The 25626-nt window shown below is 40.5% G+C and overlaps 1 protein-coding gene across 1 annotated transcript in view; it reads left to right on the top strand.

The window, feature by feature from the left end:
- LOC126443300 (histone-lysine N-methyltransferase EHMT2-like) overlaps positions 1-25332 on the top strand; it is a 58070-nt gene extending 32738 nt beyond the window's left edge. The window contains exons 8-9 of the mRNA XM_050090911.1: positions 12689-12838; positions 23446-25332. Coding sequence (XP_049946868.1) covers positions 12689-12838; positions 23446-24124 — 829 coding nt within the window. The 3' untranslated portion in view covers positions 24125-25332. The remainder of the gene's footprint in view (positions 1-12688; positions 12839-23445) is intronic.
- Positions 25333-25626: the final 294 nt, after the last annotated feature.

Below are 25626 nucleotides of genomic sequence, written 5' to 3'. Positions count from 1 at the left end.
AATTTATATTTATCGTAAAAGGGGTTCAAACTGCACGGGAAATGCTCATAAGCATTCCTTAATAAAGGCAGTTACTACGTAAACAATTACCTGCACAGAATATGTTACTAGTATTTTCGATAGAACTCTTACAATGCTATCCAGAGCTGGCATCAGAGCATACGAACAGACATATATTTTTTTTTTTGAGTAAATGTGCCCCACAATTAATCAATTACCATACAAACTATTATAACCACAAAAAATGTTGTTATGATTATCGATAGAAGTCTTGAGGTGTTAACCAGAACTGTTCATCAAAACTGTTGAACGAATTTACTTTTTCTGTGGAGAAAGTAGGTCTAACATCAAAGCAGTTACCGTATAAACTATCATCGCCACAAAAAGATATTATTAGGATTTTCGATAGAGCTCTTGGTGTTCTGTTCAGAACTGTTGTACGAATTTACTTTTTGCGAAAATTGACAAAGAATGTATTCAATACGAAAATTTTTTCGAGTATTATTGTTTTTTTCGCTAAATTCTGCAGGACTATTCAAATTATGTACAAACAACTATAGAACTATGACATTTCTATCAAGAACTCTGAAAAAATATATATTTCTGAAGAAAAGGATTCCAACTTCACAGTAAATGAAGGGGTTCCCTCCTTAAATTTCAATTATCTCGTAACGTGTTAGCTGCACAAAAAATTGTAATTAGGATATTCGATAGAACTATTGGGGTTCTTTTCAGAACTGCCCTCAGAACTGTTGTCCGAATTTACTTTTTGCGAAAATTAATAACCAATGTTTGCTATACGAAATTATTTTCGAGTATTGTTGTTTTCTTCGTTAAATTCTGCAGAACTATTCAAATTTTGTACAAAGAACTCTAGAACTATGGCATACCTGTCAAGAACTGTGAAAGAAATATACATTTCTGAAAAAAAGGGTGCCAACTTCACAGTAAATGAAAAGAATTTCTTTTTAAATTGCAATTATCTCGTAAGCTGTTAGCTGCACAAAAAAATGTTACTTGGGTTTTTGATAGAACTCTTGGAGTTCTGTTCAGAACTGTGCTCCGAACTGTTGTACTTATTTACAATTTGCGAAAATTGACGAAGTATGTTTTCGATACGAAAATTTTTTCGAATATTGTTATCCTCGCCAAATTCTGCAGAACTCTTGAAATTTTGTACAAAGAACTCTAGAACTATGGCATATCTATCAAAAAATCTGAAAAAAATATATATTTCTGAAAAAAAAAGGGTGCCAACTTCACAGTAAGTGAAAAGATTTCCTCATTAAAATGCAATTATCTCGTAAACCATTAGCTGCACAAAAAAATGTTACTTGGATTTTCGAAAGAACTCTTGGAGCTCTGTTCAGAACTGTGCTCAGAACTCTTGTACTTATTTACATTTTGCGGAAACTGCCAAAGAACATTTTCGATACGAAAATTTTTTCGAGTATTGTTGTTTTCGTCACAAAATTCTGCTGAATATTGAAATTTTGTACAGAGAACTCTAGAACTATGACTTATCTATCAAGAGCTCTGAAAAAAAATGTATATTTCTGAAAAAAAGGGTGCCAGCTTCACAGTAGGAGCTCTTATGGAATTCTTAATTAAGTTGCAATTACCTCTTAAACTATTACCTGCACAAAAAAATCTCACTAGGATTTCCGATAGAACTCTTCACGTGGTGTCCAGAACTGTCATCAGAACTGTTGTACGAATATATTTATATTTTCCGTAAAGAAAGTGTGTTCCATATTAAATCAATTTATCTCAAACCATTATCGCCATAGAAAAATGTTGTTGGGATTTTCGATAGAGCTCTTGGGGTTCTGTTCAGAACTGTCCTCAGAACTGTTGTACAAGTTTAATTTTTGCGAAAATTGACAAAAAATTTTCGATACGAAAAATTTTTCGAATATTGTTGTTTTCTTCGCTAAATTTTGCAGAACTATTGAAATTTTGTACAAAGAACTCTAGAACTATGCCATATCTATCAAGAACTCTGAAAAAAATATGTATTTCTGAAAAAAGGGGTGCCAACTTCACAGTAAGTGAAAAGATTTTCTCATTAAAATGCAGTTATCTCGTAAACTATTAGCTGCACCAAAATATGTTACTTGGATTTTCGAAAGAACTCTTGGAGCTCTGTTCAGAACTGTGCTCAGAACTCTTGTACTTATTTACATTTTGCGGAAACTGCCAAAGAACATTTTCGATACGAAAATTTTTTCGAGTATTGTTGTTTTGGTCGCTAAATTCTGCAGAACTATTGAAATTTTGTACAAGTAACTCTAGAGCTATGCTACATCTATCAAGAACTGTGAAAAAAATGTATATTTCTCGAAAAAGGGGTGCTAACTTCACACGACTACCTGGACACTTCCATTCTTGAGAGCCCTTCCTGGCACAAAGTAACAATAGAGATGCGATCGAACCGCGCTATTGTTTGTCTAGGTGTGGTTGAACTACAGACAACACAAGCCGTGTACCTCCTTCCTGGTGGAATGACTGGAACTGATCGGCTGTCGTACCCCCTCCATCTAATAGGCGCTGCTCATGCATTGTTGTTTACATCTTTGGGTGGGTTTAGTGACATCTCTGAACAGTCAAAGAGACTGTGCCTGTGATACAATATCCACAGTCAACGTCTATCTTCAGGAGTTTATTTTCATGCCTGGTGGTGGTGGTGGTGCAAAACGTTTTTTGATGTGTGTATTTGGTAACATCCTCATAACATACCTTGTTATTCACCAACAGAGTTCCCCTTGTCTGCATCTGAATCTCACACTTACTCGTACACCCACTAGCTTGCTCCTGCCTTGTCATAAGCTTGTAGCTGCAGTTAGAGCTTCAGCCTCATGTACTTACCTCTACGCTGCACCACAGGACGATAATGGCTGTGATTGCAGCAGGGTGTGTCGAGCTGTACTACTCAAGAAGATGAGAACGATGAGAGCATACACCACACTTCGAAGATGCCTGCAGAGTATGACTACAGTGTTGTGCGCAGCCATTATCCTCTAGATCTGACAAATGCTTCCACGTTCTGTGGAGCCGAATATCTTGAACATCAGTCAATGTCAGTTGTTAATGTTAGAACGCTAACCAAAGATGTACTGTCTTTGACAAAGTACGAAAGGAGAACACTTAAGTTACACCTTTGAGGTAAAATATTTAACTAACACATCTCACTCGCTCCACCAAAATCGTCCAAAGTTCCATTTAAGTACCATGCCACTTAATTGTGTGTTTTAAGTGAATCTAAGTTCACGAATCTCTTGTCGAGCCTTGTTCAATAGTCTGGGTTTTCTAAGATTGGCCTCTCAATATACAAACACTTTGCTGTCGTTTCTTGTTGACAATATCACCTTACTCCCAAGAATTAGCAGTTTTCACTCAGTTAATACAATACAGAAATCCAATCTCCATTTGGGTCGCAATTCCTTAACTCTTTTGTAGAAAGATGTATAGTATACTGCTGCATCCATTTTCAGTGAGCTACCACAAGAATTCAAAAATCTTAGCAATAATCCACAAGCTTTCAAATCTAAACTGAAGTTTTTTCTCATGCATCACTCCTTCTATTCTGTCGATAAGACCTTGAAAAATTAAGCTGATCCCTGTGTTATGTTGTTGATTGCATTTACATGAACTTATGACTTGTCTTTTTTTGGGTTCATAAACACTTTATTTTGTCTGCTATCACTTTTATGTTGTACTTTCATGTACTGACACGTTCCTTGACCTTTGAGACTGGCTCCTTAATTTGGTACTACGAAACTAGATGTGTAAAATAAAAAAATTAAAGAAGTTTCTTCTGGTCACAGTGTTAAACAGAATACACTCACTCCTTTGGATTAAACACTCACCTAAGACACTTTCCTGCATTTACTTTAATTATGAAACTTGAGAGATTAGCTCAGTCAAAGTTCGATCAAATCACTGCACTATTTGGAACCAGTCCAAACAGAAATTAGTTCTCACTTCACTATTCAGTTCAAAACACACAACTGGAGGACACTTTTCAATGAATTAATTTAGTTTAAAATTTAAGTTGTGAGCACAACACATACTGAAAACTCTTTATCTTTTTGAAGTTGGTAGAAATTCCATTATACACACTGCATCAATTCAGAGTAAACACTACTTGACAATCAACACTATCTTAAGGGTTTTTCCCATTCAGTTGTTGCCAGTTTGAGATCGTCAGGTTAGTGCACCCATTGTCTGATTTTATGTATTCAGTAGCAAGTGAAAGTTTATCTATAGTCAGAGTCTACGTTCAGAACAGTCAGAGCTTGGATTTATCATTGTCATATTTCTGTGAACTACACGATTTTGAAATTTTTAGAGTGTGTTGAGACGAAGTTCGATTTGTGTACCAGACTTCTTTGACACTGACTGATTTCATTAGCATGAGAAAAATTACCAGCAGTCACTACTGTACAACTTCAGAAACATGTCAGCTTCCATTTCTTACTGTGTTAAACTTCTATCCTTGCCAATTAACACGAATCGGAAATATCTAATTTCTGTTGAAAGAATGGTCGATCTGATTACAACACATATCACGTGTTTCGAGGTACGATTTAATCACTACTGAAACTTCTGGGCACCTCACTGCCACTCATAAATATACTGTAATACTTAGTAAACCAATCCTTTCGATCATTAGAGGTTAATTCGATGTGTTTAGCTCACAACTATGAGTCTTCATTACACAACATACTCTAAGTAATCAAAAGTACATGGACACCTCAAAAAACATACGTTTTTCACAGTATGTGCATTGTGCTGAGACTTACTGCCAGCGACCTCAGCAGTCATTAGACATCGTGAGAGAGCAGAATGGGACGCTCCGCAGAACTCATGGACTTCGAACGTGGTCAGGTGATTGGGCGTCACTTGCGTCATACGTCTGTACGCGAGATTTCAACACTCCTAAACATCCCTAGATCCACTGTTTCCGATGTGATAGTGAAGTGGAAACGGCAAGGGACACGGACAGCAGAAAAGTGTATAGGCTGACTTCTTCTGTTGACTGACAGAGACCGCCGACAGTTGAAGAGGATCTTAATGTGTCATAGGCAGACATCTATCCAGACCATCACACAAGAATTCCGAACTGCATCAGGATCCACTTCAAGTACTATGACAGTTAGGCGGGAGGTGAGAAAACTTGGATTTCATGGTCGAGCGGCTGCTCATAAACCACAAATCACAATGGCAATCCCAAACGACGCCTCGCTTGGTGTAAGGAGCGTAAAAACTGGATGATTGATCAGTGGAAAAACTTGTGTGGAGTGACAAATCACGGTACACAATGTGGTGATCCGATGGCAGGGTGTGAGTATGGCGAATGCCCGGTGAACATCATCTGCCAGCATGTGTAGTGCCAACAGTAAAATTCGGAGGTGGTGGTGGTGTTACGGTGTGGTAGTGTTTTTCATCGAGGGGGCTTGCACCCTTTGTTGTTTTGCGTGGCACTATCCCACCACAGGCCTACATTGATGTTTTAAGCAAATTTTTGCTTCCCTCTATTGAAGAGCAATTCAGTGATGGCAACTGCATCTCTCAACACGATCGAGCACTTGTTCATAATGCACGGCCTGTGGCGGAGTGGTTACACACAATAACATCCCTATAGTGGAATGGCCTGCACAGAGTCCTGACCTGAATCCTATAAAACACCTTTGGGATGTTTTGGAACCTCTTCTCAGTGCAGCACTCCGTGAAGAATTGGCTGTCATTCCCCAAGAAACCTTCCAGCACTGGATTGAACGTATGCCTGTGAGAGTGGAAGCTCTCATCAAGGTTAAGGGTGGACCATCACCGTATTGAATTCCAGCATTACTGATGGAGGGTGCCTCAAACTTGTAAGTCATTTTCAGCCTGTTGTCCGAATGCTATTGATCACATAGTGTACATGACGAATAAGGCGTGACGTGGAGGACTTTAGAACACGAGGAAGAAAATGACTAAATGCAGTTCGTAGAAACTCTACATCCCACAACTTTTTGATATTACGGTATGTTTCTGCACATTAAACGACTCGATGCAAATGCACAGCTACATCTGCCGCCATATTCTAGTGCGACTTTTACTTTTAAAAGTATACTATCTATTAATTTCTTATACGTTAAGCACCACTTGTAATCCAAGTCAAGATTTGAAGAGATCATGTTTATCCACTACATGTCCAGTTCCTCGTGGAGAAAAATACTTGCCGCACGTAGCGGCTGCGCAGTTTGAGGCGCTAAGTCACGGAATGCATGGCCTCTCCCTCCAGAGGTTCGAGTCCTTCCCCAGGCATGGATGTGTGTATTGTTCTTAGCATAAGTTGTGTGTAAGTCTAGGGACAGATGATATCAGCAGTTTGGTCCCTTAGGAATTCAGAAACATTTGAATATTTGAAAAATACTTACAGCGGGCACCTATTTCTTGACAACAGCCGAATAGCACTCACTCAGGAACACGTGGAAGCTGAACTACTTCAGACAGATAACAATGGCTCTGAGCACTATGCGACTTAACCTCTGAGGTCATCAGTCGCCTAGAACTTAGAACTAATTAAACCTAACTAACCTAAGGACATCACACACATCCATGCCCGAGGCAGGATTCGAACCTGTGACCGTAGCGGTTGCTCGGCCTCAGACTGTAGCACCTAGAACCGCACGGCCACTCCAGCCAGCTCAGACAGATAACAGCTCATTAAAATTAAGCATTAGATGTTACATATCTACTTCAATTACACAAAAATCATTTCTAATATTGTAGGATATACACTATGTGATCGAAAGTATCCAGACACATGGCTGAAAATGATTTACAATTTCGTGGCGTCCTCCATTGGTAATGCTGGAATTCTGTATGGTGTTGGCCCACCCTTAGCGTTGATGACAGCTTCCACTCTCGCATGCATACCTTCACTCAGGTGCTGGAATGTTTCTTGGGGAATGGCAGCCCGTTCTTCACGGAGTGCTGCACTGAGGAGAGGTATCAACATTGGTCGGTGAGGCCTGGCATGAAGTCGGCGTTCCAAAACATCCCAAAGGTGTGCTATAGGATTTAGGTCAGGACCATGTGCAGGCCAGTCCATTACAATGATGTTATTGTCGAGTAACCACTCTGCCACAGGCTGTGCACTATGAACAGTTGCTCAATCATGTTGAAAGACGCTATCGCCAACCCCAAATTGCTCTTCAACAGTGGGAAGCAAGAAGGTGCTTAAAGCATCAATGTAGGCCTGTGCTGTGATAGTGCCATGCAAAACAACAATGGGTGAAAGTCCCCTCCATGAGAAACACGACCACACCAACACAACCGCCTCCAAATTTTACTGTTGGCACTACACATGCAGGCAGATTACGTTCAGCTGGTATTTGCCATACCCACACCCTTCCATCGGATCACCACATTGTGTACCATGATCCTTCACTCCACACAACGTTTTTCCACTGTTCAATCGTCCATTGTTTACGCTCCTTACACCAAGCGAGGTGTCGTTTGGCATTTACTGGCGTGATGTGATGAGCAGCCGCTCGACCATGAAATCCAAGTTTCCTCACCACCCACCTAACTGTCATAGTACTTGCAGTGGACCCTGATGCAGTTTGGAATTTCTGTGTGATGGTCTGGGTAGATGTCTGCCTACTACACATTAAGACCCTCTTCAAGGGTCAGCAGTCTCTATCAGTCAACAGACGAGGTCGGCCTGTACGCTTTTGTGGTGTATGTATCTCTTCACGTTTCCACTTCACTACCACATGGGAAACAGTGGACCTAGGGATGCTTATGAGTGTGGATGTATGATACAAGTACAGATGTATGATACAAGTGACACCCAATCACCTGACCACGTACGAAGTCCGTGAGTTCCGCAGAGCACCGTATTCTACTCTCTCACGATGTCTAATGACGGCTGAGGTCGCTGATATGCAGTACCTGGCAGTAGGTGGCAGCACAATACCGCTAATATGAAAAAAAAGTATGATTTTACGGGTGTCCGGATACTTTTGATGACATTGTGTATATACTGGGTCTCAGTTTGTTTGTTTGAAAAGCGAGTAGCTAGCGGTGAGATGGAAATGACGTCTTGGCTGACATCAGTCTGGTCGACATGGGCGTGATGGCGCGTTTTCAAACAGCTTCTGTTGCGCGCAGACAAAGAGGTCACTTCTATTTTTTGTTGTGAGATCCGCCTCGCCCAGCGGCACCATTTACGTAAGCACCAGCCTCTTTGTCGTACAGTCACTGTAGCACGTTATTCCTGGCACATGTGCCGTTTCATGTTTTTCCCATCCAATCCCAAGACAGAATTGGTACCATTACACATGTTTTCTCACGGAATACAGATGTCAATGAACATTTTTTGGGCCATCAGTAGGGGCAGAAAGTGAGGTCGCACATTCTGCCAACTTCTCAAAACATCGAATCAGTGATACCACACTGAAGTGACGGAAGTCATGGGATATTTCCTAATAACATGTCAGAGCTCTTTTTGCCCGTGGCACCGACTCAACAAGTCGTTAGAAGTCCCCTGCTGAAACACTGGGCCATGCTGCCTGTAGCTGTCCATAATTACAAAAGTGTTGAGGATTCAGGATATTGTGCACAAAGCGACATCTCGATTATGTCCAGTAAATTTTCGATACGATTCATGTCAGAGGATTGGGTTCACTAAATAAAATGCTCGAACTGTCCAGAATGGTCTTCAAACCAACTGTGAAGTGGTGATATGACCTTGTTGTTTGGGAACATGAAATGGTTGAATGGTTACAAATGGTCGCAAGTAGCTGAACGTAACTACTGCCAGTGAATTGTAGGTTCAGGTTGGACCAGACGACCCAGTCCATTCCATGTAGGCACATCCCACAGCATTTTGGAGCCACCACCAGCTTGCACAGTGTCTTGCAGACAATCTGGGTCCATAGTTTCGTGGGGACCGCGCCACACTCGAACCCTACCATCAGAACTCACTAACTGAAATCAGGACTCATCTGAACAGGCCACGGTCTCCAGGTTTCTAGAGCCCAACCGATACGGTCACAAGCCCACGAGAGATACTGTAGGCAATGTCGTGTTCTTATTAAAGGCACTCGAGTCGGACATCTGCTGCCATACCCCATTACCGCAAAATTTTAATCACTCTACAAACGAATACGTTCCTCGTGTTTACCCCATTATATGACACAGCATTTATTGTCCATTAGCATTGACAACTCTACGCAAACACTATCACTCTCATTCGTTTAGTGAAGCATGTCAGCCACTGCATTGTCTGCGATGAGTGGTAATGTCCAAATTGTGGTATCCATATCGGAGTGCCCCACGCATCTAGCTCCAACTACCTCTCAGTGTTCGAAGTCTGTTATTTCCAGTCGCGCACTCATAATCACATCAGAAACCTTTCCACATGTCCTACCCGAGTACAAGCGACAGCTCTGCCAGTGAACTACCCTTCTGTACGTTGTGTGCGTGATACTGCCGCCGTCCATACCTACACATATCGTTATGCCAAGACTTATCTCAGTGTACATTATTCTTTCCGATGTTTACTTCATATTTCTTTCTAGGTGGATTTATTGTGTGTTAGCCACCAGACGCTGTGTTGTTTGATTTCAGTAAGGCATTTGACACCGTCCCACATTGCCATTTAATGAAAAAAATACAAGCTAACGGAGTATCGGAGCAGACCTGTGATTGGATTCAAGACATTCTTGCAGATAGAACTCAACACGTCACTCTTAACAGAACTAAATCGGCAAATGTAAAGCTAATATCTGGAGTGCCACAGGGAAGAGTGTTAGGACTGATGCTGTTTACAGTATATGTAAATGATCTAGTAGAAAGTGTCCGATGCTCTTTAAGGCTATTCACAGATGAAACAGTTGTTTATATCAAAGTAGCAACGCCAGAAGATACTAAGAAGTTGCAGAACGACCTGCAGAGAAATGATGAATGTAGCAGGTTCTGGCAGTTGACCCTGAACGTAAATATATGTAACATATTGCTCACACATAGGAAGAGAAATCCACTACTGTACAGCTACACTATTGATTACAAACAGCTGGAGACAGCGTCTACCGTAAAACATCTAGGTGTAACTATCCAGAGCGACCTTAAGTTGAATGATCATATAGAGAAGATAGTGGAAAAATCAGACACCAGACTCAGATTCATCGGAAGAATCTTAGGGAAATGAAACTCATCCGCGAAAGAAATGGCTTACAAGGCGCTTGTTAGCCTGATTCTTGAGTATTGTTCATCTATATGGGATCCCTATCTGATAGGACTAATAGGAGAGACAGAAGATCCAACGAAGAGCGGCGCATTTCGTCACGGGGTAGTTTAGCTGACTACAGAGCGTTACAGAGATGCTAAAGAATCTCCACTGGCAGACGTTACAAGAGAGGCATCGTGCGTCATGGAGATATTTACTATTGAAATTTAGGGACAGCACATTTCAGGAGGAGTCTGACAACATATTACTTCCTCCCACATACATCTCGCGTATTGACCATGAGGAGAAAATTTGATAAATTATAGCCAATACAGAGGCTTACAGATAATCATTCTTCCCACGCACTATTCGCAAGTGGAACAGGGTTGGAGGGATCAGAGAGTGGTACCGAAAGTACCCTCCGCCACGCACCATTAGGTGGCTTGCGGAGTATGAGGTAGATGTTTACACAGAGTAACACAAAGAGATTTTTAGCACCTCTGTGTCCCACCTGTTCCTCTTTCAACCTGACTCCAGAAATGTGAGCTACAAACACAGATAATTGCAGCCCCACGCCATGTGCGACAATAAAGCAATGAGGTTGATGTGAAAAAAAAAATGTTGCTTACCGTTTTAGTCAAGTTTAGTGTTGTCTCCTTCAAAGCAGTTCCTATCTGATTGCACACACTTTTTCCAACGTTTCTGCCACTGATGGTAACATTTCTTGAACTCATCTTCTGTAATATCATCCAAAAACCTCGCCACACCTTTTTGGACATCTTGTGCAGTTTGAAAATGGTGTCCCTTGACTGCTGTTTTGACTCTTGGAAATAGAAAACAGTTGCACGGAGCGATATCTGGCGAATAAGGTGGCTGTGGTAGTACTGAAATTTGTTTTGAGGCTAAAAATTTCTGTACTGACAGAGCAGTCTCGGATGGCACGTTATTGTGATGCAGAAACCAATTATCTGCAATATTCGCACTGACACGAAGAACTCTTTTACAAAGTCTTTCTAAAATTTCTCTGTAGTAATATCGTTTAACTGTTTGTCCAGGAGGCACCCACTCTTTATGATCAATTCCCTTCGAATCAAAGAAGCACACAAGCATGCATTTTGCTTTTGACTTTGACATGCGAGCTTTTTTAGGTCTGGGTGATCTCTTTGAGCACCATTGCGAACTTTGGCGTTTTGTCACTGTATCGTACTGAAAAAAAAACAAGTTTCATCACGATAACAAATCTGGACTGATTTCCGTTACCTCTAACAGATCGACTGCCACATTTTTCCGTGTTTCTTGCTGTTGTGATGTGAGATTGGGTCACATGGCTCTGAGCACTATGGGACTTAACTTCTGAGGCCATCAGTCCCCTAGAACTTAGAACTACTTAAACCTAACTAACCTAAGGACATCACACACATCCATGCCCGAGTCAGGATTCGAACCTGCGACCGGAGCGGTCGCGCGGTTCCAAACTGTAGCGTCTAGAACCGCTCGTCCACTCAGGCCGGCCGGCCGGCCGGCGTTGTGAGATTTTTTGGGACCATTTTTGCACAAATCTTTCTCATACCAAGATCTTCAGTTATTATTCGACGAACCGTTTCTCGATTGATGTTCAGTCCTTCTCCAATATTTTCATTTTCATGGATAATCTTCGATCACATCGTACGAGTTCACGCACCCTGGCCAAGTTGACATCCGTCCGTGAGGTGGATGGTCGTCCACTGCGGTCTTCATCTTCAACATTCGTTCTGCCTTCACCAAACATTTTATACCAACGAAAAACTTGAGCTCTTGGCATAACCTCCTCTCCAAAAGCCTTCTGAAGCCTACCGTAAGTTGTCGTCGCGTTTTCACCCAGTTTAACACAAAAAGAAATGGCATACCGTTGCGTAATATTATGCGGTTCCATTTCTGTGACGAGAAACTCAAAAACGTGTAAAATTTTTACAACAACTCACGACTGAGCAGCTGCATCGATGTGCCACTTGGACTAGAAGCAGCTTATAGATCAAGGTCAAAGATATTGGGCCTACGCAAGACTGCAGAGTTGCCACATCTTGCAAGTAAAATCAATCTCATTACTTTATTGTCGCACCTCGTATGTTAAAAGGATATTGCCGTTTCAATTTCTGTGTGATTTTCGTTGTTATATATTCAAACTAAACTGTCCAATCCCTCCAGCATAACTATTGAAACTTGTATGTACCTTCCAGCTGTGCTTTATTATGTACAAACTGTTGTTTGGTCTGCTAAGCTACTTGTATGAGGGGCTCAGGAGACCGAAATTGTAAAATGATGTGGTCAACAGTAAGTCATTTGTCTAAGTATGCACATTACTGTTGTTGACTATGTGTGTTCCATTATGTGTGTGTAGACAGTCCCCCAGCAGTTACTGCCTGCAAAAAGCTGCCCTCTCGCCCACATGTGAATGCACTTTTTCACGTAGCTTCTCCCACACAGCACACCAGCCACTACAGACAGCTCAGTCGCCCCCACCACTAAGCTGGAGAGCAACCATGGTGACCACAGCCGGACTTCCGCCTCAGCTACCACGCCCACAGCTGCCAGCCCGACTCCCTCAACCGATAGCGCCGCCATCACTCTGCTGAGGTGAGTTTTGTCATGACATGTGCCCTTTCTTCACATTCATAGAACAACTCATGTGGGTTTTGAACGAAGTGTTATGCCCAGAAAGACAGATGTCTTGTATTTTTTTTATGATATATACGCTGAAGAAACAAAGAAACTGGTACATCTGCCCAATATTATCGAGCACGCATAATTGCCACAACATGATGTGGCCTGGACTTGACTATGTCTGAAGTAGTGCTGGAAGGAACTGACATCATGAATCGCACAGGGCTGTGCATAAATCCGTAAGAGTATGAGGGGGTGGAGATCTCTTCTGAACAGCATGTTGCCAGTCATCCCAAATATGCTCAATTATATTCATGCCTGGGGATTTTGGTGGCCAGTGGAAGTGTTTAATTTATACTGAGTGTTCCTGGAGCCACTCTGTCGCAATTCTGGACATGTCGGGTGTCACATTGTCCTCCTGTAATTTCCGAAGTCCATCGGATGCACAGTGGGTGTGAATGGATGCAGACGATCAGAAGTACATGACACCTGTCAGAGCTGTATCTAGATGTATCAGCGGTCCCACGTCAACCCAACAGGACATGCCCCACACCATTACAGAGCCTCCACCAGCTTGAACAATGCCCTGCTGACATGCAGGGTCCATGGAGTCATAAGGTTGTCTCCATACCCTCACAAGTCCATCCACCTGATACAATTTTAAACAAGACTCATCTGATGAGGTAACACATTTACAGTCATCATAAGTCCAATGTCAGTGTTGACGGGCCCAGGCAATGCGTAAAGCTTTGTCGTGCAGTCATCAAGGTTACAGGAGTGGGTCTTAGGCTCCAAAAGCCCATATCAATGATGTTTCATTGAATAGTTCGCACATTGACATTTGTTGATGGCCCACCATTTAAATCTGCAGAAATATGCGGAACGGTTGCACATCTGTCACGTTGAATGATTCTCTTCAGTTGTTGTTGGTCCCATTCTTGCAGGATCTTCTTCTAGCCCCAGAGATGTCGGAGATTTGACGTTTTACCAGATTCCTGATATTCACATTACGCTCGTGAAATGGTCGTACAGGAAAATCCCCACTTCATCGCTACCTCAGGGATGCTATGTCCCATTGCTTGAACGCCGACTATAACACCACCTTCAAACCCTCTTAAATCTTGAGAACCTGCCATTGTAGTAGCAGTAACAGATGTAACAAGTGCGCCAGACACTTGTTGCCCTACATAGGCATTGGCAACTGCAGCGCCATATTCTGCCTGCTTACATAATTCTGTATGTGAATAAAAATACCTGCACCAGTTTCTTTGGCGCTTCAGTGTAGTTACCAGGAAAATTTATTCCCTTCATAAAATTTGACATTCAAATAGGTGTGTGAATTACATTCAGATCAGAATGGGTATGATTTAATAAACGCTGATACATAGGAAATATGCTACAGGCTGTACTCATGTGGGTCCACTGCATCGTATATCTCATATAAGGATGTTGAATGTTATGCTATGAGACCAAGATGTTGTTGTGTTCGATTATATAGTTTACTAAAATAGGCCAGTATTTATGTGGCTGCCATCTTCAAGTCATGTGTGGAAAGTACACAATTTGGTAGCGTATTTCAAATTTTGCAGTAGACAATACATCTTATTATTGAATTATGATTTGCTATGTACCTCAGGTGGCCTTTATATCTGCATGACATCAATGTATCACTCGCTGTTGCCAAACTATGGAAGTTTGCTCCTTCGATACTGATGGAGCTGTAGTGTGCGTTTAACTTTTCCTGGAGCAGTATAGAACTGTTCCAGCAAAAGTTTAACAGCTACAGTAGCTCCATCAACATCAAACAAGCAAGCTTATAATGTAGCATGACAGAAACTGTGACATCAACCTCTTATAGATATCAAGACCACCTGATGTACATAGCAAATCAGAATTCTATAATATGTTGTATTATCCATTCCAAAATTTGAAATTTTTAATCAAACTCAAAATTACACACTTGCCACAGATAACCTGACGATGGCACTCACACCAAAAGAAGACCATTGTAATAAACAATATAATCGAACACAGCAACATCTTGATCTCATAGGATATATGTGTGTGTGTGTGTGTGTGTGTGTGTGTGTGTGTGTGTGTGTGTGTGCTACAAATATAAATTCTTTTACTAAAATATTGACTGTATTGGTTTGTTGGACACCATTTCTGGTTTGAGTAATAACAGATAGCTGGAAGTAGAGGGACAGAATGATTGATTGATGTTAGGAACCTTTACGTTTCTTATAAATGCATTTAAAAATCGAAGACACTCCAAAAATTAATATAATTCAACACGCAAGAATTCGATTACCCTATTGACATCTGCCAGGTCACTCATGATTCACATATCGAATGTTTGTGCAAAATTTTGCGAGTTTGTCTTCAAAATACGATATGTATGACATGTGTACAATGTTTAGTTAATGTGCAATAAATAATTGAAATAAAGCATCATCTTTTCCCTAGTATCGGTGTGTTTCCACCGAGTGAAATTCTTCCATACAACATCAGTCTTTCTTCTTGGTTCTTGCTTCTCCTGCCAATAATAACGCTCTGATACATATTTGCTTTAGTGCTTGCAGACCAACACAGTGCAATAAAATGGCACTTATAACAGGTAGTGACGGGTTAGACCAAAGTTGTTTTGGCTTCCCTGTCAAAATCAAATCAAAACGCCTCAGCCTTGCATTATCGGTGACCATTGACTGTGGCGGCCCGAAAGTTTTAAAAATACTGGACTAAATTCTGGGTAATTGCTCAGGTCGTCGCACCTCTGATTGACAGCAATCACATAAATCTAGTACACGCATCAGTACACACGAAAATGTATCTATTCCCCTTCTTAGACCTTGGTAACGGGCCAGCAAAATCGATATACATTTGGTGGGAAGCTTTCTTTGTGGGTTTAGATGCGAATTTACCAACCCTGTTATCCTGAGCTGGCTTGGTCATAGCACATACCTGACAGCTGGCTACCCTCCCATCCACTTTCGGTAACAAGGACTGTCGGATTTTTTCCTGCGTCTTGTAGACACCTAAATGCCCTCCTACTGGGAATTCGTGAAAATATTTGAACAACAAAGGCACATAAATCTTTTGCTCTTGTCCCCATCATGGACGGCTAAATTACTTTCCGAATTCACACCCACGTCTCCATTTTTTTATACCATTCTTTAATCGCCAAAATATAATCCTGTATTTCCTTCACCTGTTGTGCATCAACACCGACCAAGTCATTCAGGCTATCAATATAATGATCTAAGTGGGTCTATACTGACACTCTGCTACTATCCTGAATAATTTCTACGATTTCTATCAATGCATCACAAATGGCAGCAGGGAGAAACTTATCTCATCAGGTGTGGTAACTTTATGTACCATCTGACGATTGCTGTGCTGACATATTTGTTCAGTGAACTTCTGTACCGTACCCCATCACTCTAGCTCATGTCGCTCCAATTCGTAAAGTAAGTCACCTCGCATCTGACAAGCCGGATCCTTGACAACACCAGACATTGTGGAAAATACAAATTAATTAAAATCCACTACTTAACTTTAAGAATGCACTACTTACCAAAAATGTAATAGGAGGCTGGAAGAGCGGGACGACTCATTTAGCGTTAGCAGATCTGTACCTTTCATATACATGTATTTAAGAAAAACAGAGACAATCCAAAAATTAGTAAAAATTCAACTCACAATAGTCTCTGAAATCATTCATTAACAAAAGTTACCCATAATTTTAGAAGAAACACCAGTAAACTCATCTGCACTAAACAACAGACTTGCAGACATCAGGCTCTGATACAATACGCAAACGTAAATTAACAAAATATTCCAATTATTAAGAATAAACTGGAATTTCATGAAAAATCACCAGCTAGCGATAAGAAAATTTACTCAAAGCCCTCCTTGGCAACAACACATTGCAATAAAATGCCACCTGTAACAATTTTGAGTTAAGAACTTGCAGGGAGAATGTTGGAAGGTAGTCAATTCTACAAAAATCCACAAGGCCAGTTCCTTGGAAGCACGATAAGCATTATAAATGGTTTACTATGACATCGTGGCCAGTGCCAATCTCCGATATCAGGAACACTTAGCATTCTCAGTGGAATTCTCTATCACCTTGGACATAATCACAACTTGAGCACATAATCCACAATATGTGTTCCAACATAGTTACTGTCAGACATGACCCTGGGTCGAATGTACAAATAAAACCCTCATATGGTATAGGCTGACAAAAAAGTTTACTCACTGTGACAGATAATCATGGAAAACACAACACTTATTCTGAAATTATGTCAAGAATAGGAGCCTGAGAAGTATTTGCCACATTTGATGCATAAAAGTAATGTGAATCATGTGACGCATGAAGATGTGCATGTTAACAACCAGCCACAAGACGGTGCCACTGAAGAATAAGCAGACAGATCAAAGTGGAGATCACTTTCTAAAAAAGATGGCAACCTGTCAATGATAGATGACACAGCAACATGTATATCCATAAATGCAGTGAGTAACGTTCAGTGGAGTGTGACCAGGAAATGGCTTAAATTGTGTAGCACATACTAAAATATAAAGTAGTAGATCCTTTACAGAGAAAGGAACATTACATAAAATAAAAACCTGTAGAGGAATAGAATCAGAAATATGACATGGGAAGGAAAGAACTTTTTAAGGTACATCAATATAGAGTGTGAAAAAATGTTGCCGCAGACAACCACAGCAGTTTATCAACAACTGAAAAACGTGATAAATGTACAAGCAGAGGAAGAAGTAAAAGTGTTAGAGCAGAAAATAAAACAAAGTAGGACAATATGTGAAATACAAAGCTAAAAATTTGTCAGTAAAGACAAGACAACTGTTTAGAAATAGCACATAGGTATATAAATACGAAAAACAACGTACAAGGTAAAGAAAATGAAGATTTCCTTCTTTGATATGCAGTTGCCTGATGTGGGGACATATAAAAGAACCTACATAAAAAAAAAAAAAAAAAAATCAGTGCCTAACTAAGGCTAAATACAATTAATGGTGTTGGAAAAAGAACTCCCTAGTTTTAAATATAAATTTAATGGGGAAATCAATGAAAAATTACATCAATAAGTAGATATCATGAAAGAGAATTCCATAAAGTTTTATTTAATGTTAGCAGGCTTCAACGTGGGATACATTTGTTGCCCTACCCACGTCAAGACAATATTCCACTTCTCGCCACGTATTGACCAACATTTCAGGTGTAACTCCCATCCGCCTTGACGATTCTTTCCAGTAAGTGATTGATGTCCCTGATCTTTTCACTGTACACAACATTTGTTATGTTGCTCCAAAAGAAAAGGTCCAGTGGGGTTAAGTCCGGGCTTCGTGGTACCCAAGGCATTGGGCCAGCCCTACCTATCCTATCCACCTTCCTGGATAGCGAGCACCAAGAGCCACACACACACGGTTACTGTAATGAGGTGGGGCGCCATCTTCTTGGAAAAACACAAGCCCCTTTTCCGCCTCAGTATAGTCCATTTGGGAAAGACGTGCTCTGTCAACATGTCACAGTGAACGCCTGGACTGAACTGAGGGAACAGAGGGGAAAATAGCAGTGGTGCCATCTTAAGATCAAACAGACCTGCCAACTGCAGGGGAGCCAAACTTGGAGAGTTGATTAATCAAACAGCACAAACTGGTGTATGTCTTTGTACAGATTCTAGGACACATTTAAACTAGGAAATTCTTTTTCAAACACACTGTACTTTAAACATAAACTGTACATGGTCATAAGTAAAATTACAAACTCTGAAAAACTGTCTTTTAGACCGTAGAATAATATACAATTTTTTTACAGGAAGTAGAAACCAACAAAAACTAAATACTTTGTGATGACACAGTACATAATGTAAGCGACAAGAATGGGAAAACAATTCCATTTGGTGATGGAGTAAACTGCAAAACATCAGCATTACTTAAAAATCGAAAAGATGCAGTGGCATGGCCAAAGGACCTGTTAGTGCATATTTTTTTGCGCCTGCGCTCTCATTAGGGGAACATTTTAACTGTGTGTTCATAAAGTTGTGTAGAAGCCAAATTTTAATTTTATGAAAGAGGTAAATGCTTCAGACATCCACAATACTGCACCTCATTATACTTACACAACAGTCCATGACAAGAATAAATTCTGATGAGACCTTAATATGAAATGCAAGATGTTGCAGTTATGGACACGCGACCCGCTAAAGACTGTATGTAAGCAGAAAAGAGACGAGTGGAAGATCTAGAAACGGTATGGGCCTCAAATGAGGAAATCTAATGATCTAACAGACTCTGACTAAGGGCAAATTGTGACAGCCTGGCGTCGGGGAAAAGGGCTCAACAGTTGATGTGCAACTGTTGTAAGCAGGCAATGAATGTCGTGAAAACAAGAGTAGGGGACGAGAATTTGTACCTATATTTCATGTCAGAGAACATGGATATCGGAGCCTTATCCATTCTGTAAATCAGCATAGGCGGCAGTTTGTGGCACATCTGACGATGGAGCTCAGTGCTGGTGTAGGCGCAGCAATTTGAAGCACATTTTCGAGTACTCATTGATCGAACACAGGACTCTGTAACACACCACCCCTGAGAGTTCCCCATTGACCCAATGACGTCGTCAGCTACAACTTGAGTGAGCACAAGATCGAGATATTTATTTATTTATTTATTTCATTAACAGTACAGATCAACCCACTGCCTTGAAATGTAAGGTAGGTCGGATGTTTATAAATGGAACAGCAAACACTTCTCATTATTACAATGTTATTGGTATACAGTTGTTAATGCTTTTTTAAATAATAGAAAGAACATAATATATAAAAATCTCTCTAAGGCTACAGCGAATTGAGTGCTTAACAATTGTTAAAATGGTTCTATATAATTTGTCTCTGCCTAGTTGATGAGAATATAATTCGTACAATGCAAACGTAAAAAAAGTTATACAATGAGTGTGGTGAAAATAATTTGCAATATGTAGAGGGAAGTGGTGTACTCTATCTGGATGTGTAATAAAGCATATGTAGCATGTTGGTTGGTAATGCCCTGTTTCTACCTATTTCTGGTGAAAAGGTCTTGGGAGAACCTCGAGCTATTCTCATCTGAAATGGTTTGTGCTTATGTGTGTTTACTGCGTTTGTGTGTGTGATTATATTACTGGAAATGTTCCAAGTCAGGACACTACATAACAATGAGCAGCTGTTTGCCCCATTGTTGGAAGTTACGGTATATTCTATGTGATACCTTAGATACATACACCTGGTATTATATACATTAAATACTGTCTAGGCATTTGATACGTGGAACACATGAATTTTAGCTTTACATGATAAATACACTTATGTTTGTAAATTTGTTAACAGAAATAGAATGTAGCTCATAGCTACTTCATTGCATTATTCCTTAAATAACTTAATACATTACATTTTTTATCTATGCTTTACACAGAAAATTGAGATAGGACTGTGTTTCTATCACCGAGATAGAAACACAGATGTGTATCAATGTGAAGGTACTGCCTTCATAGATGAATGACGTTTCTTGTTGCTTCGTGTCCATGGCCATGTCTGAATACACCATCATCCAGGTGAGTGGCTGCACACTTGTGCCACAGATGCAGGACTCTGGGAGAAGAATTATACTGTGAGTGGCATTCTTGTGGGTTTGCTTGGGTCCTGTAAACCCTAATCAGAGGTATCAAGGCAGCTGTGAACTATGTGAACATTACCGCACACCAGCTGCATGCTTGAATTCTTTGTGTGTCTCTTGATAGTGATTGCATCTTCCAGGAGGATAATTGTCCCTGTCACTACGACACTGTTTCAGGAAAATGGGAGTGATATTCTGTCCACCAGTTTCGGATAACTGTTAGTTTCAAATGGGCATAATCATGGTATACAGATTTGTTGAGCACGATGGTGAACTCGCATTGATTCCTTGTCCACTGAATTCCGGTAACTGCCAGTCATAGGGCCAGAATCATGGTATACAGATTTGATGAGCATGATAGGAAACTCATGTCGATGACTTGGCCACGAAATTCGGCTGATCTGAGCACAATATAACACTCCCAGGACATTACCAGGTGGCATCTCCACTCCTCTAGACCATCATCCGGTAATTTATGGGAATAGCGTAACGTGTGCATAGACAGAAATGTGATTATCAAATTAGGAACTACCCACTGCTACAAAAAAGAAATCAAGGCAGAAGTGTGTTTCACCCCTCCTATACAAGTGTTTTGAGGGTTAAATGGTGACACACATGTGACACAGCAAACAAAGGATAGATCAAGAAAACCACAGAATGTCATTACATGGGTCTTCATGGCATGTGCCTAAAGTGATGTAACACAAAAAGCAACTTTGAGATGACTAACTGGAAAGAGTTTGTAATAATAAATTTAACACATCTAATATTTACAAGTTAGTGTGAGTGGGATAGAATTACACAAATATAACACTTCTAATGTTTACAAGTTATTGTGTCTGGCATAGAATTATATAAATATAGCACATCTAATATTTACAAGTTAGTGTGTGTTGGATAGAATTACACTCAATATAAACCAAAGGTTACGCATATTACACAGAGAATAAAAAGGAAATCGGGATCCACAAAAGAACAGTTAATGAGCAAGGACAGAATGCAACACCAGACCAAGGATGAAATTAGTGAACATGCTTTAGGCGATCTACCACCCTATATGTGAATACTTATACCAAACAAGAAATTGGCGAGATAAACCGTCTTCAAAGACACAGCGGCCAGCATTGATAGTATACCTTTGCATTTATTGAATTGCTATTGATGGCAGTTAGCACAGAGTTTACCTGCACACATAATTAACTTTTGGCCAAACTAGTATTTCCTAGAGATCTTATTGACAATCTTGCAGCGTTCATGACAAAATACTAAACCAGATCATCACTGTACGACTGTAGATTGATAATATTTGCTGATTACAACTTCTGGCATGACTAGTAAATGTGAGATTAAAACTGCTTCTGAAAACGAATTAGTACCATAAAAACTCAGTATCACCATAGTTAGCAGCAAGACAGATTTATTGGCAGAATATACAGACATATTTCATATCTCACCTCAATTCTTAAATCACAGTCTACAACATTACAATAGATAAGGCATCCAGAATTAGTTGTACAGCTATATTACACCATTATCGATAACATGCATGATTCCCCAGGGATGTGTGTTGTCAGTAAGATTAAACGCAGTTGAACAATACATTAAAAGGACTCCAGGTTTCCAAAGTGGGGAACACTCTCTAGACGCCGGCAAAGACCCACTGTCTCCACCAAGGTCACTCCCAGGAAAGAACTGTGGGGGTGGAAACCACTTCCAGACTGTTAACCACTGTACAGTAGTGCAGTAATCATGTTTAATGTCTCACCATTAGATAGGAAAGATCAAGACACATTTGACACAGTTTTCAGAACACTAAGATTCATTTTTGTATATGCACTGTACAATTTTCAGTTGAAACAGCCACATTAGTACCTCCATATCCACATAACGTTTACAGAAGAAGATAGTAAGTACCTGATCGATGGATGGAAATTGGAATTATCAGCTGTAATATGCCACTTGGCAGAAAAACAGAATGAATTTGTTCTTAATTATAATTACTCCACAAAGAATTCGTTATTTCTAGCTGCTGGGCATTTGCAACATGAATCTTCTTCTATCAGTATCGAGGTACTATCCGTTAAGCTCTTTGTAGGGAGTCTGTCACTTGCAAATAACGTGGTGTGTTGACTACAGGATATTCAGGGAACCAAGATTTAGTTGGAGCAGTATTTCCTATGGCAATCGAGACAGTTGCATGACACATTAATTTACTCTCTTATGTGTGAGTGTGTATTGGTTATACATGCAAGGATGTTTATCACTGCCAGTGTGCATGTAGTAATCAGCATATTTGTGTGTGTAGCCCAGGAAATCTAGTTACCATCATTGCTGCTTCTGAAATGTTTCCAGTAAATGGTTTCCTGTTAGACATACTAATTCTCTGTTTGGTTAGGCTGTCAGTAAAGTTGCAAGTATGTGGACTGATGTTCTTATGCCATGACAAAGTTTCTTTAAATATCTAGAGATGTGATTTGTTCTGTGTGTCCTATGTATAAGTGTGGGGAGGGATTGCTGCATTCGAAAGATCAGTATCAGCTGCATGAAGCAACTCTTTCATTGCAGAGCAATGAAGGCTTAACAAAAACATCCTGAGGTCAAAGCGGCTCACTGTCAGGATTCAGTGTGACAGTGTAACAAGTGAACATCCTGAAAGATAGAATGTAGCAATTCAAATTGGACAGTGGATGAACACATTGAGAGGATGGTACCATTGAAAATTTATACCTTCTCATACAGAGACTTTCGCATTGTTTTTTATTGGAGAGAACTGTGGATTATAGACTGATCAGTTGTCAATACACAGATGTGTGTTTAGAACTGCCCTTAGTGTTGCTTCTGTGATAGTGTTCTTCATCAAGTTGTGTGTTTCCTGAAGAGTTTAAGAATTTCTTTCTTTTGTGCAGGAGTATTTCTGGAGAGGAGAAGGGCCGGAGGCTGATACACGCAGCTAAGGAAGGGGCAGTGGAGGAGCTGCAGGCCCTGCTTAAGGCTGGAGCAGACGTGGAGGCGATGGATGGGAACATGGAGACCGCCTTGCACTGGGCAGCGAAGCAGGGCCACGTGGAGGTAGCGAGGCGTCTGTTGGAGGCCGGGGCAGAAGTGGAAGCCAGGAACGATAGGAAGAGCACGCCGCTGCAACTGGCTGCAGAGAGAGGCCACGCAGCTATGGTGCAGTTACTCATAGCGTCTAATGCCGACGTCAATGCCAAGAATCAGTATGAGAGTACAGCAATGCACTATGCGGCAGAGCACGGCCATGCAGAAATTGTGAATACGTTGCTGGAGGCAAGGGGAGAAGTGGATGCCAGGAATGGGAAGCAGAGCACAGCTCTGCACATTTCTGCATGGAAAGGCCACACAGCTGTGGTGCGGCTGCTGTTGGCGTCTAAAGCCAACCCCAATGCCGTGAATAAATTTGGGATGACGCCGCTGCACTATGCGGCCCAGCAGGGCCACAGTGAGGTGGCGACACTGCTGCTCGAGGCAGGGGCTAACAGGGAGGCCAGAGATAATGATGGGAACACATCACTAGACCTCGCAAGGCTGAAAAAACTCCAGAAGTTGATAGATATGCTACGATGAAGCTAGAAGTCCGTCAGATATGTCTAGACCAAAACCAGATGAGTTTCATCAAGTGAATTTTGGTTCTTTTTAAAACAAAGAATATAAAAAGATAATCTGACAGTTGTTCCTTGTACACAAATTAATATAGTGCTTACATCTAATCTACTAGCACTACAACAAAAACAATAATGAGAGATACCTACTAACTAATGTAAACACCAGGAAGCACGCTTCCTTTCGTGAAAATTCGGAAAAATCGAAACATGCCCCAGCTACTGATAAAGACCAGTTCTCTATATCTGAGTACTGAAAGATACTTGATAGGAACATGTCTGGTGCATTGAGAAACTACTGTGAATTTGCAAGAAATGTGTTCTCAATTGCAAATATGGCGAGACTACAGCTGTGACCTCCATTTCTCACCCCGTATTCATCTCCTGCATTCACACAGTCACTGTGATTGCTGCACAGAAGAAGACTCATTATTATAGTTATGACCTTTGACTAGACATGAAAACAGTATTTACAGTGCCAGTATTTAATGATCTACTATGCAGTGTTATCTCATTTAGCCTGTTCCAGGGCAACGATAGTGTGGGCCACCAAAGAGGATGCCATATTTTGATTGCATGGGGATCTGAGACTAAGGGCTAGCCCTTTATTTAGAAAACACATTTGCTCGTGATTAAAAATGATTCTAGTTTGGTTCTAAACCGTATGGTAAAAGTTAAAATTACATTCAGGAGCTACTTGTGAAGCAGAGTCAAACCTGACACATAATCTCTCCAGCTTCCTGACATTAGAACTAATAATATTATCCTTCAGACAATCAACGAGATACATAATATGTGCATATGCATCGCCGAAAATAAAATGGGTCAGTTCATTAGAAAATTTAAGGTGCATTACATAGGCTTTCCTATTTAGGACACTTTTTAAATATAAATGTCTAATTTCTTTAATTATAGCAGTTTTCATGAGCTGCTGAATGTAACATAGTGAGCTACCAGTAATTCTATGGAACAGTCTTCTGATAGAATTGGGGATCACGTTATATGCTAGACACAGTTTATTAAAATTAATGGTGGCTGATGTCAGACAGAGTCTCTTGCGTTAATTCAGAAATCAGTAATACGTTCCAATTGACCTATGTGGCATTTTACTACAAACAATCCTGCTGGAAGAACATTCGCAACTAAGAATTATATGTTGAAAATACCACTTCAGTTGTAAATTTCTTTATTTTCATACGACTGGTTTCAGACTGTTATAAGCCCATATTCTGGTGTTGTACTGGAAATATCACAAGATGGGAGACAATTTTCACACGCTGCAACACGCATGGAAAAAAAGAATTCTAAAAACTTCTAAAAAACATTTAGAAACTGTCAGTCAGGCTATGTGCTGTGAAACCTATGTCAATGCGAAAGTGACACCAGTCAGAACTACGGATGACTGTCTAGGTAGGCAAATATACAAATAATATCATAACACTTACGCTGTGCTGTGGCCCCAAGTGC

The sequence above is a fragment of the Schistocerca serialis genome, unplaced genomic scaffold (genome assembly GCF_023864345.2).
Source record: "Schistocerca serialis cubense isolate TAMUIC-IGC-003099 unplaced genomic scaffold, iqSchSeri2.2 HiC_scaffold_1444, whole genome shotgun sequence".
Lineage (NCBI taxonomy): Eukaryota > Metazoa > Arthropoda > Insecta > Orthoptera > Acrididae > Schistocerca > Schistocerca serialis.
Note: the sequence above shows the minus strand (reverse complement) of the source record. Positions and strands in the feature narration are given on the sequence as shown.